The sequence below is a fragment of the Salmo trutta genome, chromosome 22, assembly GCF_901001165.1.
Source record: "Salmo trutta chromosome 22, fSalTru1.1, whole genome shotgun sequence".
NCBI lineage: Eukaryota > Metazoa > Chordata > Actinopteri > Salmoniformes > Salmonidae > Salmo > Salmo trutta.
The window spans coordinates 27226334-27241898 of NC_042978.1; the positions used below are offsets into that span (position 1 = coordinate 27226334).

General features: G+C 42.0%; 1 protein-coding gene across 1 annotated transcript; it reads right to left on the reverse strand.

Moving 5' to 3' along the window:
* Positions 1–2987: 2987 nt before the first annotated feature.
* Positions 2988–13808, reverse strand: LOC115158494 (sodium-dependent phosphate transport protein 2B). The gene is made up of 13 exons (XM_029707498.1): positions 13734–13808; positions 12777–12826; positions 12533–12667; positions 10556–10684; positions 10066–10209; positions 9584–9695; positions 9225–9420; positions 6954–7049; positions 5966–6086; positions 5132–5299; positions 4581–4697; positions 4285–4409; positions 2988–4165 (listed from the first exon to the last, which is right to left on the reverse strand). The coding sequence occupies exons 2-13, from the start codon at positions 12820–12822 to the stop codon at positions 3614–3616; spliced, it is 1941 nt and encodes a 646-aa protein (XP_029563358.1). The 5' UTR covers positions 12823–12826; positions 13734–13808; the 3' UTR covers positions 2988–3613.
* Positions 13809–15565: the final 1757 nt, after the last annotated feature.

Consider the following 15565-nt stretch of genomic DNA (forward strand, 5'->3'; position numbering starts at 1 on the left):
TGTGAGATAAGGGAGGTAAAGGCAAAAAAATGCCATGGTGGCAAAGTAAATAAAGTATGGCAAGAAAAACACTGGAATGGTAGATTTGTAGTTTGAAGAAAGTTAAAAGTTAAAATATAAATAATATGGTGCAAAGGAGCAAAATAAATAAATACAGTAGGGGAAGAGGTAGTAGTTTGGGCTAAATTAAAGATGGGCTATGTACAGGTGCAGAGATCTGTGAGCTGCTCTGACAGCTGGTGCTTAAAGCTAGTGAGGGAGATAAGTGTTTCCAGTTTTAGAGATTTTTGTAGTTCGTTCCAGTCATTGGCAGCTGAGAACTGGAAGGAGAGATGACCAAAGGAGGAGTTGGCTTTAGGGGTGACCAGAGAGATATACCTGCTGGAGCGCGTGCTGCAGGTGGGTGCTGCTATGGTGACCAGTGAGCGGAGATAAGGGGGGACTTTACCTAGCAGGGTCTTGTAGATGACCTGGAGCCAATGTGTTTGGCGACGATTATGAAGTGAAGGCCAGCCAACGAGAGCATACAGGTCGCAGTGGTGGGTTGTATATGGGGCTTTGGTGACAAAACGGATGGCACTGTGATAGACTGTATCCAGCTTGTTGAGTAGGCTATTGGAGGCTATTTTGTAAATGACATCGCCGAAGTCGAGGATTGGTAGGATGGTCAGTTTTACGAGGGTATGTTTGGCAGCATGAGTGAAGGATGCTTTGTTTGCGAAATAGGAAGCCAATTCTAGATTTCACTTTGGATTGGAGATGATTGATGTGAGTCTGGAAGGAGAGTTTACAGTCTAACCAGACACCTAGGTATTTGTAGTTGTCCACAAATTCTAAGTTAGAACCGTCCAGAGAAGTTATGCTGGATGGGCGGGCAGGTGCAGGCAGCGATCGGTTGAAGAGCATGCATTTAGTTTTACTTGTGTTTAGGAGCAGTTGGAGACCACGGAAGGAGAGTTGAATGGCATTGAAGCTCGTCTGGAGGGTTGTTAACACAGTGTCCAAAGAAGGGCCAGAAGTATACAGAATGGTGTCGTCTGCGTAGAGGTGGATCAGAGATTCACCAGCAGCAAGAGCGACATCATTTATGTATACAGAGAAAAGAGTTGGCCCAAGAATTGAACCCTGTGGTACCCCCATAGAGACTGCCAGAGGTCCAGACAGTAGGCCCTCCGATTTGACACACTGAACTCTGTCAGAGAAGTAGTTGGTGAACCAGGCGACGCAATCGTTTGAGAAACCAAGGCTACTAAGTCTGCCGATGAGGATGTGGTGATTAACAGAGTCAAAAGCTTTGGCCAGGTCAATGAATACGGCAGCACAGTATTGTTTCCTATCGATGGCGGTTACGATGTCGTTTAGGACCTTGAGCGTGGCTGAGGTGCACCCATGACCAGCTCTGAAACCAGATTGCATAGCGGAGAGGGTGCGGTGGGATTCGAAATAGTCGGTAATCCGTTTGTTGACTTGGCTTTCGAAGACCTTAGAAAGGCAGGGTAGGATGGATATAGGTCTGTAGCAATTTGGGTCAAGAGTGTCACCTCCTTTGAAGAGGGGGATGACAGCAGCTGCTTTCCAATCTATGGGAATCTCAGACGACACGAAAGAGAGGTTGAACAGGCTAGTAATAGGGGTTGCAATAATTTCGGCAGATAATTTTAGAAAGAAAGGGTCCAGATTGTCTAGCCCAGCTGATTTGTAGGGGTCCAGATTTTGCATATGTAGATGCAGTACTTCAGATAAGGATTTCGTATTATGGGGATGGTAGAACTGCTACTCTGTATCTGATTTATGGATATCATAATAGGTTGGGGAACTTCTAGGAGCTAAACAGCAGCATCCTTTCTAGTATTTGCTTGATCAGCTGTTATTTACAGCATAAACTACAACTGTGGCTCTCTCTTTCTCTCTCATTAATATGTAGTTATTTAATCATTATATGACGATTGATATTACCTTGAATCTTGGCAACAACAAACACTGATGAACAAGAGTAATTGCCAACAAACACTGTGGCCAAATGTAATAAATGAGACAGTTTAACTGCTATCACGTTGTGCTTTGTAATACTATTCTGTTTAGTCAAACTCATTTAATAAAAATGTTTCCCACGGGCAACCTTCATAATCATTAATGGTTATTTTTTATTCATTTAGACTTTTCGACTTTGTCAACATCCAGGACATACAGAGATTGAGTTGATGCGTGGTCTAAGCCATGCATTAAACCATAGTCAATAAACTGTCTTTTCAGAAAATAAAGACCAACATTTATTTGAAACAGCTGAGTATTCAACTATTTATCCAAGGTTATCACCAGTTCCAGAACTTTCTCTACCTGCATATTTTCTTTCATTACTAAAACATTACTCAGTCTGAAAGAATAGATTGAATTGGTAATGTACGAATCAATATTTGAGAAATCATAGCAATGATAACCTTGTATTTGGTTTTCTGATCTGCTGCCATTTGTGCCAATTGATTTAGATGCTGTAGTTAACTATAAAGTACTATCACCGTATTCAGAGTTCTACTCATGAAGTGCACCTTGGCTTGAGCAGGGGTGGTCTCCCAGGTGAACTATAGGGCAGGACAGGAATGTACGTGGCAGGAGGTGATGCAGCGTGCGTACAGTGTACCTGCTGGTCTCTATGGGCCAGCAGGATGTTGGCCTTCACTCCTGACCAGGGAAAAGTTCTGCCCAGATGGCTACTGTCCAAAGGCACATCTGATACATTTCACTTACGACTATCAGTAGTACACACTGATACAACCACCCAAAAACCAGCTACAGCATTGGAGCACAACTCCCCTGGAGTAACCAGTCTACTGTACCCATTAGCTTACAGTTATGCATTATCAATCACATGACTAGGAATTTTGAAATCTAAAATATATATTCTACAACACAAATATATCATAATACCAACTCAACCATGCAAATACCCTTTCAGTTGTTTTCCTATAAGCATGACACAAACGGATGCATTGGTTTCTAACATTTATTGATGAGAGAATATACTGTGAAACTCCATATAAAACAAATACCAACATGTATTCAGTCTGACAGAATGTAAAATTACAGTCTGTCATGATACGACCAAATGCAATACAGTAAATGATCAAATAGGAACATTACACTAATTGGAAATATATCACAACATTCTGTTTACATCTAACAATTTGTATTATTTACAAATATCAAAAGGTAAAACATTTTTAAATAGTCAGTGATACATCAATTCAATAAAAAGTGCATGTTTATCCCATTCTATTTCATCATGAAAGTTGAAATGATACATTCAATAAACATGATCAAAAATATATGACGGATGTGCATAATGAGTCTGTTGTATGATTCCATGGAGTGGTTTTAGCAATATATGTATTACGCCCCAATAAATATATGCAGTGGATACTCATCACTTTTTGGTGATGTTCTCCGACAAGAAGTACAGTTGCCGTGTTCGGGCCTTCACCACTTCATGATACAGTATCACCGAAACAGAGACGTGTTAACTCCGTAAAGCCTGAGCAAATGTGGAGGATTACATATATGTAACAAATAGGTTATATATGTCTTACAGATATGTTACAGTGAATTCATAACCGTGTCAGAGCTGTGTAGCTTTCACAGTTTCCTTGGGAACTTCTAGTGGCTCATCGTCTCTGGTTAGGGCTGGGTTATCATACATCTCTTGACTCTTCTTCCTCTCCTTACCACCCTTCTCTTCATCCTCAGTCTTCTGGCAACACTTACAGCAGCAGCAGCAGCGGATGCCGCAGAAGGCCATGCCAGACATCACCACTCGATCCCAGGGGGCCATGGAGTGCAGGGGGCGGGGCAAGAAGTCCCAGTTCTGGAGCCTGCTGGGCAGGTACCGAGGACAACGCGTCTGCATCAGGTTGACGATGATGATGAAGATGGCCAGGACAACGATGGGCACGGCCACCCCCACCAGGGCCTGCCAGCCGGCCAGGGAGAGCCCCAGGATGGTCAGGGGCATGAGGAAGAAGCAGAGCAGGAGGTAGACCACTGCGAACCAGCGGTAGTTGGCTGTGCGGTTCCCCAGGGCTCTGGCCAAGCGGATGGGGATCCGAGTGAAGGGGATAGGATACCACAGCAGGATCCCCGCTATGTTGAAGAAGAAATGGCACAGTGCAATCTGCAGAGGAGATGCAAACAGGGTGAGTGAGACATCAATAACACTGATGTATAGAGAGACAGAGTGGACAGAGAGCAATATGACACCGCCATAAAAAATAAATGATTACTACAACAAACCTGCAGAGAGTTTGCCAGGGTTTCCCCTGGAGCAGCCATAGCAGCAAGAATAGCAGTGGTAGTTGTGCCGATATTAGAGCCCAATGTCAGGGGATAGGCTCTCTCAAGGCTAATAACACCAATACCTGTTGGATGATAGAGAGAAGGAATAAGACATGGGGCAGAGAAAAATAATACATGCAGGGTTACATGATACTGAAAGAATACTTGAGTGTACCAGTAGGTTCGGATGCAATAGGAGACAGCTAAAGGTAAATGGATAGATAGACGCTAAACAAATATGCCTAACTACTCACCAACAAGGGGTGTGATTGCAGAGGTGAAGACAGAGCTGCTCTGAACGATGAAGGTCATTCCTGCTCCGACCAGGATGGCAATGTAACCAGTGACCCAGCCGAAGGGGAAGGGGAAGTCTGAACAGACAAGACAGAGCAGGTTAAGCATGGGCTCCCGAGTGGCGCAGCGGTCTAAGCACTGCATCTCAGTGCTAGAAGCGTCACTACAGACCCTGGTGTGATTCCAGGCTGTATCACAACTGGCCGTGATTGGGTGTCCCATAGGGCGGCGCACAATTGGCACAGCGTCATCCGAGTTAGGGTTTGGCCGGGGCAGGCTGTCATTGTAAATAAGAGTTTGTTCTTAACTGACTTGCCTAGTTAAATAAAAGTTGATTACTTTCAACATAAACATCAAAGTGACCGTAAGAATCACAGGATAGTCATGTAACAGGACCAGAGCACCTGATGTGACCTTCAATCTGCAGAGTGGCTAATCCTGTGTTATCAAACAGGGCGTATGTTCTACCAGCGTTCTGAGTAGTATGGGAAGATAGCCAATGTCTTCTCACCTGTGTTGAGCACCATTTTGATGACCACGGCCACCTGTCCCTTGAGCATGGAGTTGAGCAGCTTAACGATGAGGATGAGGCAGGTACAGAGGATGAGCAGGGACAGGGCCAGCAGGATGAGGCCCACAGCCAGATCAGGCAGGTTAGCATAGGCAAAGATATGGTTGCCTGCATGGGAAGATGCCAAATGTTATTAAAGATATACCTGGGACAAAGGTGGGATAAAGCTAAAAGATTAGAGAGAAGGTAATTAGTTTGGTGAGATTAGTGATAAGGTCATTTTTCTGTCCTGACAGGACTTCCACCGATTTGATGGAAAGGATAGGAAGAATGTTACTTCAACAGTCAACATGTTTTTTCCTATAGCTTCTACACTTAGCCCTGACATGTCTGGTGACCCAAAGTAATGGGTTACATTACAACAGGATCTGATCCAAGCCAAAATGAGAGTGATGACCCTTTCCCTTGTTTTGATTGGCTGATTTTCCTAGCATACAGTTATTAATTTTGTTTGGCTGTGTTAGACTTGGGAGTGCTGGCCCATCGTTCGGCCTTGGGCCACTCAGGTGCTTCAGCTGGCCAGAATGAACGGGACTTTTGAGCGGGTAGAGGGGGGTGAGGGGAGGGTATTTGAGCAGGTAGAAGAGGTGAGGGGAGTCCCTAAATAGACTGAATGGAAGTCATTGTCCTTGTGCCAGGTGGTGGTGGTGGTGGTGGTGGTGGGGGGCTTGTTCTCTGGTTTCACAGATGTTTGGCTGAGCGTATCAGGTAATCCAAATTGCTTTGTATAGGCCTTTTATGGGATCATGGGCACAGTGATTGTGCTGTACTTACATCTCTCTAGATTGATCGTCTCAGTCACATTTATCTGCGTCCATGTCTTGTTGCCTTCCACCCAACAGGGGACGCCGATCGTGCAGTTGGCAGCTGAGGGAACTGTTATATTTAAAAGAGTCTAAAAAAGAATAATAATAGTTTTTTCGCCAATACAGATAAAATGCACAGTGCATAATCATTGTAATCAAAACCTATGGAAACAATAACATCCACATTGTCTAGTAATTAAAGGGCATTTTATTAAAGGTCCAACACAGCCGTTTTTATCTCAATATCAAATCCTTTCTGGGTAACAGTTAAGTACTTTACTGTAATTGTTTTCAATTAAAATGGTCAAAAAGAAACAAAAATAGCTTCTTAGCAAAGAGCAATTTTTCAAGTTGGAATTGTGATAGGACTGTCTGGGAGTGGTCTGAGTTGGGAGGGGAAAACTGAAAATGTGCTATTATTAGCAGAAAGGTTTGGAACTCTCTTATTGGTCTATTAACTGATTTACTACCTGGTGATGTCACAAGGCATGCTAAATCAGGCTGACACCAAAACAGGCTGACATTTCAGGCGGTCTTTTCAAACAGCACCTACACTAAAAGGGCATTATAACAATTTTCACAATTTCACAGTATTATTCCAAACTCATAGTGGAATATATATATAAAAACACAGGAAATCACGTTTTTGACTGCAATGGGCCTTTAAGAAAATCCCACCTTCATCATGGTATAGTGGCAATAAAGCACTGGTCCTTATAAGTAGAATCACTCTGGCCAAGCTAAAAGCTGTCCGTTTTTAGCTGTTTCAGTTTTTAACCCTGCGACAAAGGGCTTAAGAGATAGCACTCCCAGCTCTACTACAGTGTTATCTTGTTTTTTTACTGTCGGAAAAGTCTTCATCATCAATCATCACAAACTTGGTCAAAAATAACCCATTGTTTCACTATCTGATGAATAATTCCTGGTGTGACACGGCATTTATGACAGGGTCTTACCGTGATTTTCTCGGTTTTGCACCAGATTTTGATCAGACTCTTGTTTCTGGCCGCTGGGTCACCCGTGGCAATGTCACTGATGACCGTTTTATCCAGCTAGAGGAAAAGAAAGGTTTCTGTTCAGTTGTATATCATTTTATTATAGCCTACTAAAGTTCTCTATCAACTCAAATGTAATATTAAGCTGATGTTTCAAATATGTTTCAGGGTTGTATAGGTGTCTTGCTAGCCTTTGGAAAGTATTCTTTTTACTTTTTACACATTTTGTTACGTTACAGTCTTATTCTAAAATGTATTTAAACAAATATTTCCTCATCAATCTACAAACAATACCCCATAATAATGAAGCAAAAACAGGATTTTTTAAAACATTTTTGCTAATTTATAAAAAAAAAAAAAAAACTGAAATATAATATTTACATAAGTATTCAGACCCTTTACTCAGTACTTTGTTGAAGCACCTCTGGCAGCAATTACAGCCTTGAGTCTTCTTGGGTATGGCGCTACAAGCTTGGCACAGCTATATTTGGGGAGTTTCTCTCATTCTTCTCTGCAGATCCTCTCAAGCTCTGTCAGGTTGGGTGGGGAGCGTTGCTGCACAGCTATTTCAGGTCTCTCCAGAGATGTTCGATTGGGTTCAAGTCCTGGCTCTGATTGGGCCACTCAAGGATATTCAGAGACTTGTCCCGAAGCCACTCCTGCGATGTCTTGGCTGTATGCTTAGGGTCATTGTCCTGTTGGATGGTGAACCTTCGCCCCAGTCTGAGGTCCTCAGCGCTTTGGAGCAGGTTTTCATCAAGGATCTCTCTGTACTTTGCTCTGTTCATATTTCCCTCAATCCTGACTAGTCTCACAGTCCCTGCCGCTGAAAAACATCTCCACAGCATTATGCTGCCACCACCGTAGGGATGGTGCCAGGTTTCCTCTAGAAGTGACGGTTGGCATTCAGGCCAAAGAGTTCAATCATGGTTTCATCAGACCAGAAAATCTTGATTCTCATGGTCTGAGAGTCTTTAGGTGCCTTTTGGCAAACTCCAAGTGGACTGTCATGTGCCTTTTACTGAGGTGTAGCTTCTGTCTGGCCACTCTAACATAAAGGCCTGATTGGTGGAGAGCTGCAGAGATGGTTGTCCTTCTGGAAGTTTCTCCCATCTCCACAGAGGAACTCTGGAGCTCTGTCAGAGTGACCATCGGGTTCTTGGTCAACTCCCTGACCAAGGCCCTTCTCCCCCGATTTCTCAGTTTGGCCAGGCGACCAGCTCTAGGAAGAGTCTTAGTGGTTCCAAACTTCTTCCATTTAAGAATGATGGAGGCCACTGTGTTCTTGGGGACCTTCAATGCTGCAGAAATGTTGTGGTACCCTTCCCCAGATCTGTACCTCGACACATTCCTGTCTTGGAGCTTTACGGACAATTCCTTAGACCTCATTGCTTGGTTTTTGCTCTGACATGTACTGTCAACTGTGGGACCTTATATAGACAGGTGTGTGCCTTTCCAAATCATGTACAATCAATTGAATTTACCACAGGTGGACTCCAATGAAGTTGTAGAAACATCTCAAGGATGATCAATGGAAACAGGATGCACCTGAGCTAAATTTCGAGTCTCAGAGCAAAGGGTCTGAATACTTATGTAAATATTTCTGTTTAAAATGTTTTCAAAATTTGCGAAAATTTTTAAGAACTTGTTTTCATTTTGTCATTATGGGGTATTGTGTGTAGATTGTTGAGGAATTATTTTTATTTAATCTATTTTAGTATAAGGCGGTAACGTAACAAAATGTGGAAAATGTCATGGCGTCTGAATACTTTCCGAATGCACTGTAAATACATTCTAATACGTTTCACTTCTCATATTGTAGTTAATACTTTATCAGGTGCATTAGGGACACTCATGTAATAACAATAAATGCCATTTAGCAGACACTTTTATCCATAGCAACTTACAATCATGCGTGCATACATTTTACATATGGGTGGCCCTAGCGGGAGTCGAACCGACAATATTTGCTGTTGTAAGCGCCATGCTCTACCGAATGAGCCACACAGGACCACCGATGTTATAGCAATCTATCAGTCGATGACACAGTTGACAACGTAGCACGCAACCATTGGTTGATGTCTGCAATGTCTGGGCAGGAGTAAAAGTACTAACCTTTGCTTGCTCATAGTTAGTTAAAATCACATGATGTACACCAGATGACATCATCCAGAATAGCATTTTATATAGTGATTAACAAGATGCTTCATGATGGTGAAATGCTGCTCCTACCTCTATGATGGCACTGGTGAGGGGGTCAGTGATGACGTTTAGCAGGTCAGGGGCATTGTCACCGCCCTGGATGTTAAAGGAGTTGATGACAATCTTGGTGAGTTTATACAGGACACCAGTGGCCGCCTCCAGCGGCAGCAGGATCAGCACAGACAGCCAGTTAAAGAAGTCATGCACCGTGGCACCAGCAAATGCCCTGGAAGAAATAACACCAGGATCTACATCTCACTATTTATCCAGCATGATACAATTCTGCTTGTTACCAAGCAACAAATTAGAATGGTTTTTTTATAGTCCAACATGGTGAAGTAAACTTCTATCAATTTAGGCTGCTTAGAAAGTTATCCAGTCAGATGTACCTGCGGAACTCATTTCTGTCTCCTGCCTGCATCATCGCCACGATAGTGTTGGTGACTGAGGTTCCAATGTTGGCTCCCATAATGACAGGCACTGCAGACTGGACCTCCAGCACTTCAATGAAGATACAATCACTTTAGGTTTATAAGAGACAATAATCACTTGGCGTTGATCATGTAGTGATGTATACAGATGTGTATGTATAAGTGAGTGCAAATGTGTTTGTTTATATTTTAGCAGACGCTTTTATCCAGAGCAACTTATAGGAGCAATTTGTGTTAAGTGCCTTGCTCAAGGGCACATACAGATTTTTCACATAGTTGGCTTGGGGATTCAAACTAGCAACATTTTGGTTACTGGCCTAACGCTCTTAACCGCTAGGCTATCTGTTTGTGTGTGTATGTGCATCCTGTACATGCGTGAATGTCTATGTGTGCATGTGTGTATGTGTCCCATGTGTACTTGTATGTGTGTGTATACTCACATCCAGAAGACACCATGCTGACCACAATAGAGGAGGACGTGCTGGAACTCTGGACTAACACTGTGACCAGCACACCAATTACCAGGCCAGCCACAGGGTTGGACAGCACCGCGTTGTCCTGGAAGATGTCCCCGGCTGCTTTACCTATGGATACATAGCAACACACAGCCAAATTCATCATGAAAACATCCCATAAATGCTTTGATATGCATAAACAGCCCATGTTATGGTATTCAGAAACAGAATAAGAGGACAGTTGGAATTGTGAATAATATTGTGTAATGTCATCAACATGAAAGTATGAGAGTATCATTAAATGAGCAGAGCTAATACATAAGTAGGGACAATAGGTCCCTTATCAGGACCTGGTTGACAACAAAGATTCACTTTTAATTACCTTAATTTGATTATGACTGTATATTATATGATTGGGTTGGGTTGAATTCATTTTGTCTACTCTGACAGAGAGAAAGAGCGGGTTTAATGTTACCTCCAACTAGCTGGAAAGCAGAGCTCAGTACGTCCAGAGAGCAGACGAACATGTAGAGAAATCCAACCAGCAGAATAAACTTGACGATGGAAGTCAGAACCCGCATAACCTTCCCTTTGACATCCAACTCTGTTTCCAAAGAGAGACTGAATTTTTGTTTGTGTAGTCACACAGGTTCTCACTTCAACATTGATTTTCATCCCAGTGATAGGTGAAGAAGGTGAGCTAGGCTGTGTCTGAAATGGCACCCTATTCCCCACATACAGTGGCTTGCGAAAGTATTCACCGCCCCTGGCATTTTTCCTATTTTGTTGCCTTACAACCTGGAATTAAAATTCATTTTTGGGGGGTTAGTATCATTTGATTTTCACAACATGCCTACCATTTTGAAGATGCAAAATGTTTTTTTATTGTGAAACAAACAAGAAATAAGACAAAAAAATTGAAAACCTGAGTGTGCAAAACTATTCACCCCCAAAAGTCAATACTTTGTAGAGCCACCTTTTGCAGCAATTACAGCTGCAAGTCTCTTGGGGTATGTCTCTATAAGCTTGGCACATATAGCCACTGGGATGTTTGCCCATTCTTCAAGGCAAAACTGCTCCAGCTCCTTCAGGTTGGATGGGTTCCGCTTGTGTACAGCAATCTTTAAGTCATACCATAGATTCTCAATCGGATTGAGGTCTGGGCTTTGACTAGGCCATTCCAAGACACTTAAATGTTTCCCCTTAAACCACTCAAGTGTTGCTTTAGCAGTATGCTTAGTGTCATTGGGACGGAGGTTCACCCTCCTACTGGAAGGTGAACCTCCGTCCCAGTCTCAAATCTCTGGAAGACTGAAACAGGTTCCCCTCAAGAATTTCCCTGTATTTAGCGCCATCCATCATTCCTTCAATTCTGACCAGTTTCCCAGTCCCTGCCGATGAAAAACATCCCCACAGCATGATGCTGCCACCACCATGCTTCACTGTGGGGATGCTGTTCTCGGGGTGATGAGGTGTAGGGTTTGTGCCAGACATAACGTTTTTCATGATGGCCATCTGACCAGAGTACCAACTTCCATATGTTTGGGGAGTTTCCCACATGCCTTTTGGTGAACACCAAACGTGTTTGCTTATTTTTTTCTTTAAGCAATGGCGTTTTTCAGGCTACTCTTCCGTAAAGCCCAGATCTGTGGAGTGTACGGCTTAAAGTGGTCCTATGGACAGATTCTCCAATCTCAGCTGTGGAACTTTGCAGCTCCTTCAGGGTTATCTATGGTCTCTTTGTTGCCTCTCTGATTAATGCCCTCCTTGCCTGTTCCATGAGATTTGGTGGGCGACCCTCTCTTGGCAGGTTTGTTGTGGTGCCATATTCTTTCCATTTTTTTATAATGGATTTAATGGTGCTCCGTGGGATGTTCAAAGTTTCTGATATTTTTTTATAACCCAACCCTGATCTGTACTTCTCCACAACTTTGTCCCTGATCTGTTTGGAGAGCTCCTTGGTCTTCATTGTGTCACCTGCTTGGTGGTGCCGCTTGATTAGTGGTGTGGCAGACTGGGGCCTTTCAGAACAGGTGTATATATACTGAGATCATGTGACAGATCATATGACACTTAGATTGCACACAGGTGGATTTTAACTAATTATGTGACTTCTGAAGGTAATTGGTTGCACCAGATCTTATTTAGGGGCTTCATAGCAAAAGGGTGAATACATATGCATATACCACTTTTCCGTTTTGTATTTTTTTGAATTTTTTGAAACAAGTAATTTTTTTCATTTATCTTCACCAATTTTAACTATTTTGTACATGAAACACAAATAAAAATCTATTTAAATTACAGGTTGTAACGCAACAAAATAGGAAAAACGCCAAGGGGCACTGTATTGCACAACGTTTGACGAGCGCCCAGAGGTCAAAAGCTGTCCACCTTGTTGGGAATAAGGTGCAATTTCCGACACAATTTCAGATGCAACCACACTCTATCTCACCTGACCACTTGAGTCCAGTGTCCTGCAGTTCAGGGAGGTTCCAGGGGTCATCCTCATCCGGGTCCTTGTCCACCAGGTCCATGGTAGAATATGCCGACAGGACGACTGAGTCTTTAGGTGCGTTACCAGCATCATCTGTGAGATTAGGATAATTGTGAGTGGAGGTTGCCTCTGTGTGCGGTGATGCTGCCTGGTGGTGAGGTATGGATTTCATAGATAGTAAAGCGTAGCCTACTGTACATACCAAGAGTGGGAGACAGAGTATCTCTGAATTCTGGATGAAGAGGCATTGCCCTATAGGAAAAAATAACTTACTTTGCGGTAAACCATGAAGATCATGTAGCAAACCTCAAGGTATATTGGAGTAAGGCTAAACAGTTTTGACTTAAATAAATCAATTTGGAAAGAAAAACATTTAAATGTTAAAAGCCAGTACCTGTTCACTTTTTAAATCGTTTTCTCTCTCAGAGGAAACAAATGCACAGTCCTTTTATATTGAGACACCTCTATTTGATAGTTCCTAAATTGTTTGTATTTTTGTATCCTCCAACGCATAGCCAAGCAATCTTGTGCCTGTCACAAGATGTTACCAAATATGACAATTTCTCCTTTAAATTATGGAAACTTATTCCATGGCAAGAACTCATGGTGATGTTGCTTTTTCACATCCACGTTGATAAAGTCCACAGAGAAATACAAATATGACTGTATGCTAGGGGCCTACAATCCTCAAGAAACCATACAAAAAGTTGAATCAGTAAAGCTCTCTAAGCTCACATTTTCCAAGGATCCAAATGTGTTATCTCAAACAACAATAGTGTACAACAGAGGCATACTATGCCTATTACTAGGCTATAACTAATACAATGAATACCTATTATTCTAATAATAACAATAACAGTTATATCATCGTTAACTTTGCAGCATTTGACAAAAAAAGAAAGCGAGGTAAAACAGCAGAAGGAAGCACTCCTGAAAACAAGCTCGACCAGTCATTGGCTCCACATTGTGTGTAGCTGCGTGCCAACAATGATAATAATAATAATAATAATTTAGATGTTATAAGCGCATACAGCTATAGGTAACAATTCCTAACATAACCTTGTTTGTTTGTTGGAGTTTTATTTTGTTGTGATATTACCTGAATGAGTCTTGTTTCTAATGTGTGGTGTATTGCAGTGTGAAGAGTGGTAATACGCACCTGCGGTGGAGGCTTTTGCAGGAGTCCTTCACCTGAGCTACCTGGATACCTACCGCATGCTGCTTATAAAGTGCAAAACACGCTGGACCCTGACTGTTCAAAGTCCGTGGCAAAAGGGGCGCTCTGACAGTGAGTGAGTGATCTTACCTGAGCATCTGCAGTGAATGTAGGCCAGGCAACATCAAATTATTAGTGTATGATGGAATATTACTACTCTGGCATGGGTTTTTACAACTTTGTTGGCACTAGGTAAAAAGTAGGCTAATGCCTGTCATAAACTTTTATTTTTTTTAATTTTTTTGCGGGATGATAGTAGCAGTCAATCTCAGAATATGCTGAAAAGAAAAGTAGCAAATGAACTAGGCTTAACCAAATAACCTTGATGATTTCGACATGGATTTACAGTATTGCCACATTTTCTAATATCTGTCACGTCCTGACCAGTAAAGGGGTCATTTGTAATTGTAGTATGGTCAGGGCGTGGCAGGGGGTGTTTGTTTTGTGTGGTTTTTTTTTGGGTTCTAGGGGATTTTGGTTCTAGTTTTCTATTTCTATGTTTCTTTTTCCATGCTTGGCCGAGTATGGTTTCCAATCAGAGGCAGGTGTTTCTTGTTGTCTCTGATTGGAAGCCATACTTTGGCAGCCTGTTTTTTTCCTTTGGGTTTGTCGGTGGTTGTTTTCCGTTATAGTCTTGTACCTTATGGAACTGTCGTTTTGTCGTTTGTTAGTATTTTGTTTAAGTGTTCACTTTATCAAAATAAAGAAAGAAGATGAGCACTATACCCGCTGCGCCTTGGTCTGTCCCTTTCGACACCCCTGACAATATCTAAAAAGCCAGTCTGTGAATATTTATCACACTTTGATTGAGAATAGGGTATTCAAATAACGGATCTATAGAAGTTTTCACTAATATGTCTTCCAAATTTAATGAAGACTTTAAGGAGGTTTAGACCATCTAGATTATTGCTAACCCTAGCCCTTTTCCTGACCTTAACCTAATTATCCTGAACTGCTACGTTAATTATCTTAACTTGCTGCGTAAATTCCCCTAGAACCTGCTGTATCAAAGTGGCATGTTTTTAGGTTGTCCTGGCCGGCTCAGTTTGCATTTGTGGGTAATGCATTTCTCTTCTGAGTGGAGAAAACATGCTCTCTGGTGGTGGCTTGTGGTGGCCTTTGTAGGTTAAGCCAAATTCTTTGGCAAATATTGTAGAGAACAAAAACAACAGATAAGTATGTTGTGGGTAAAAAATGTTTAAGATCTATATAGGCCTACTTTATTATGTAAACAACCAAAGGACCATAGGCAATACACTTTAGTATATCAGAGATAAGACTATTATCTGATTAATGTTTGATATGGCTTGGCTTGATCAGGACTATAAGATAGACAATATTATCATGTTGACACTCTTATTATGGCTCTGGCAGTATGTGGGAATTTAAAATAACAGTTTCATACTGAATCATACAGGGTTGAAGAGCTCAACTGTGATTATCACATTACTATAACAGTCTAAGCAACTGTGAGGAAAGAAAAGTCTAAAACATGATAGTCCTACAGTAAGTAACTTCACTTTAAAATGTAATACAGTATGGCAAAGATAGACTATGAATCCAATTTGGCAAATGTAATTAAATTTAGTCTCTCTCTCTCTCTCTCTCTCTCTCTCTCTCTCTCTCTCTCTCTCTCTCTCTCTCTCTCTCTCACCAATGCTCACACACACACACACACACACACACACACACACACACACACACACACACACACACACACACACACACACACACACTCTCTTATCAATCTGATGTATCATACATTTGAATGTACT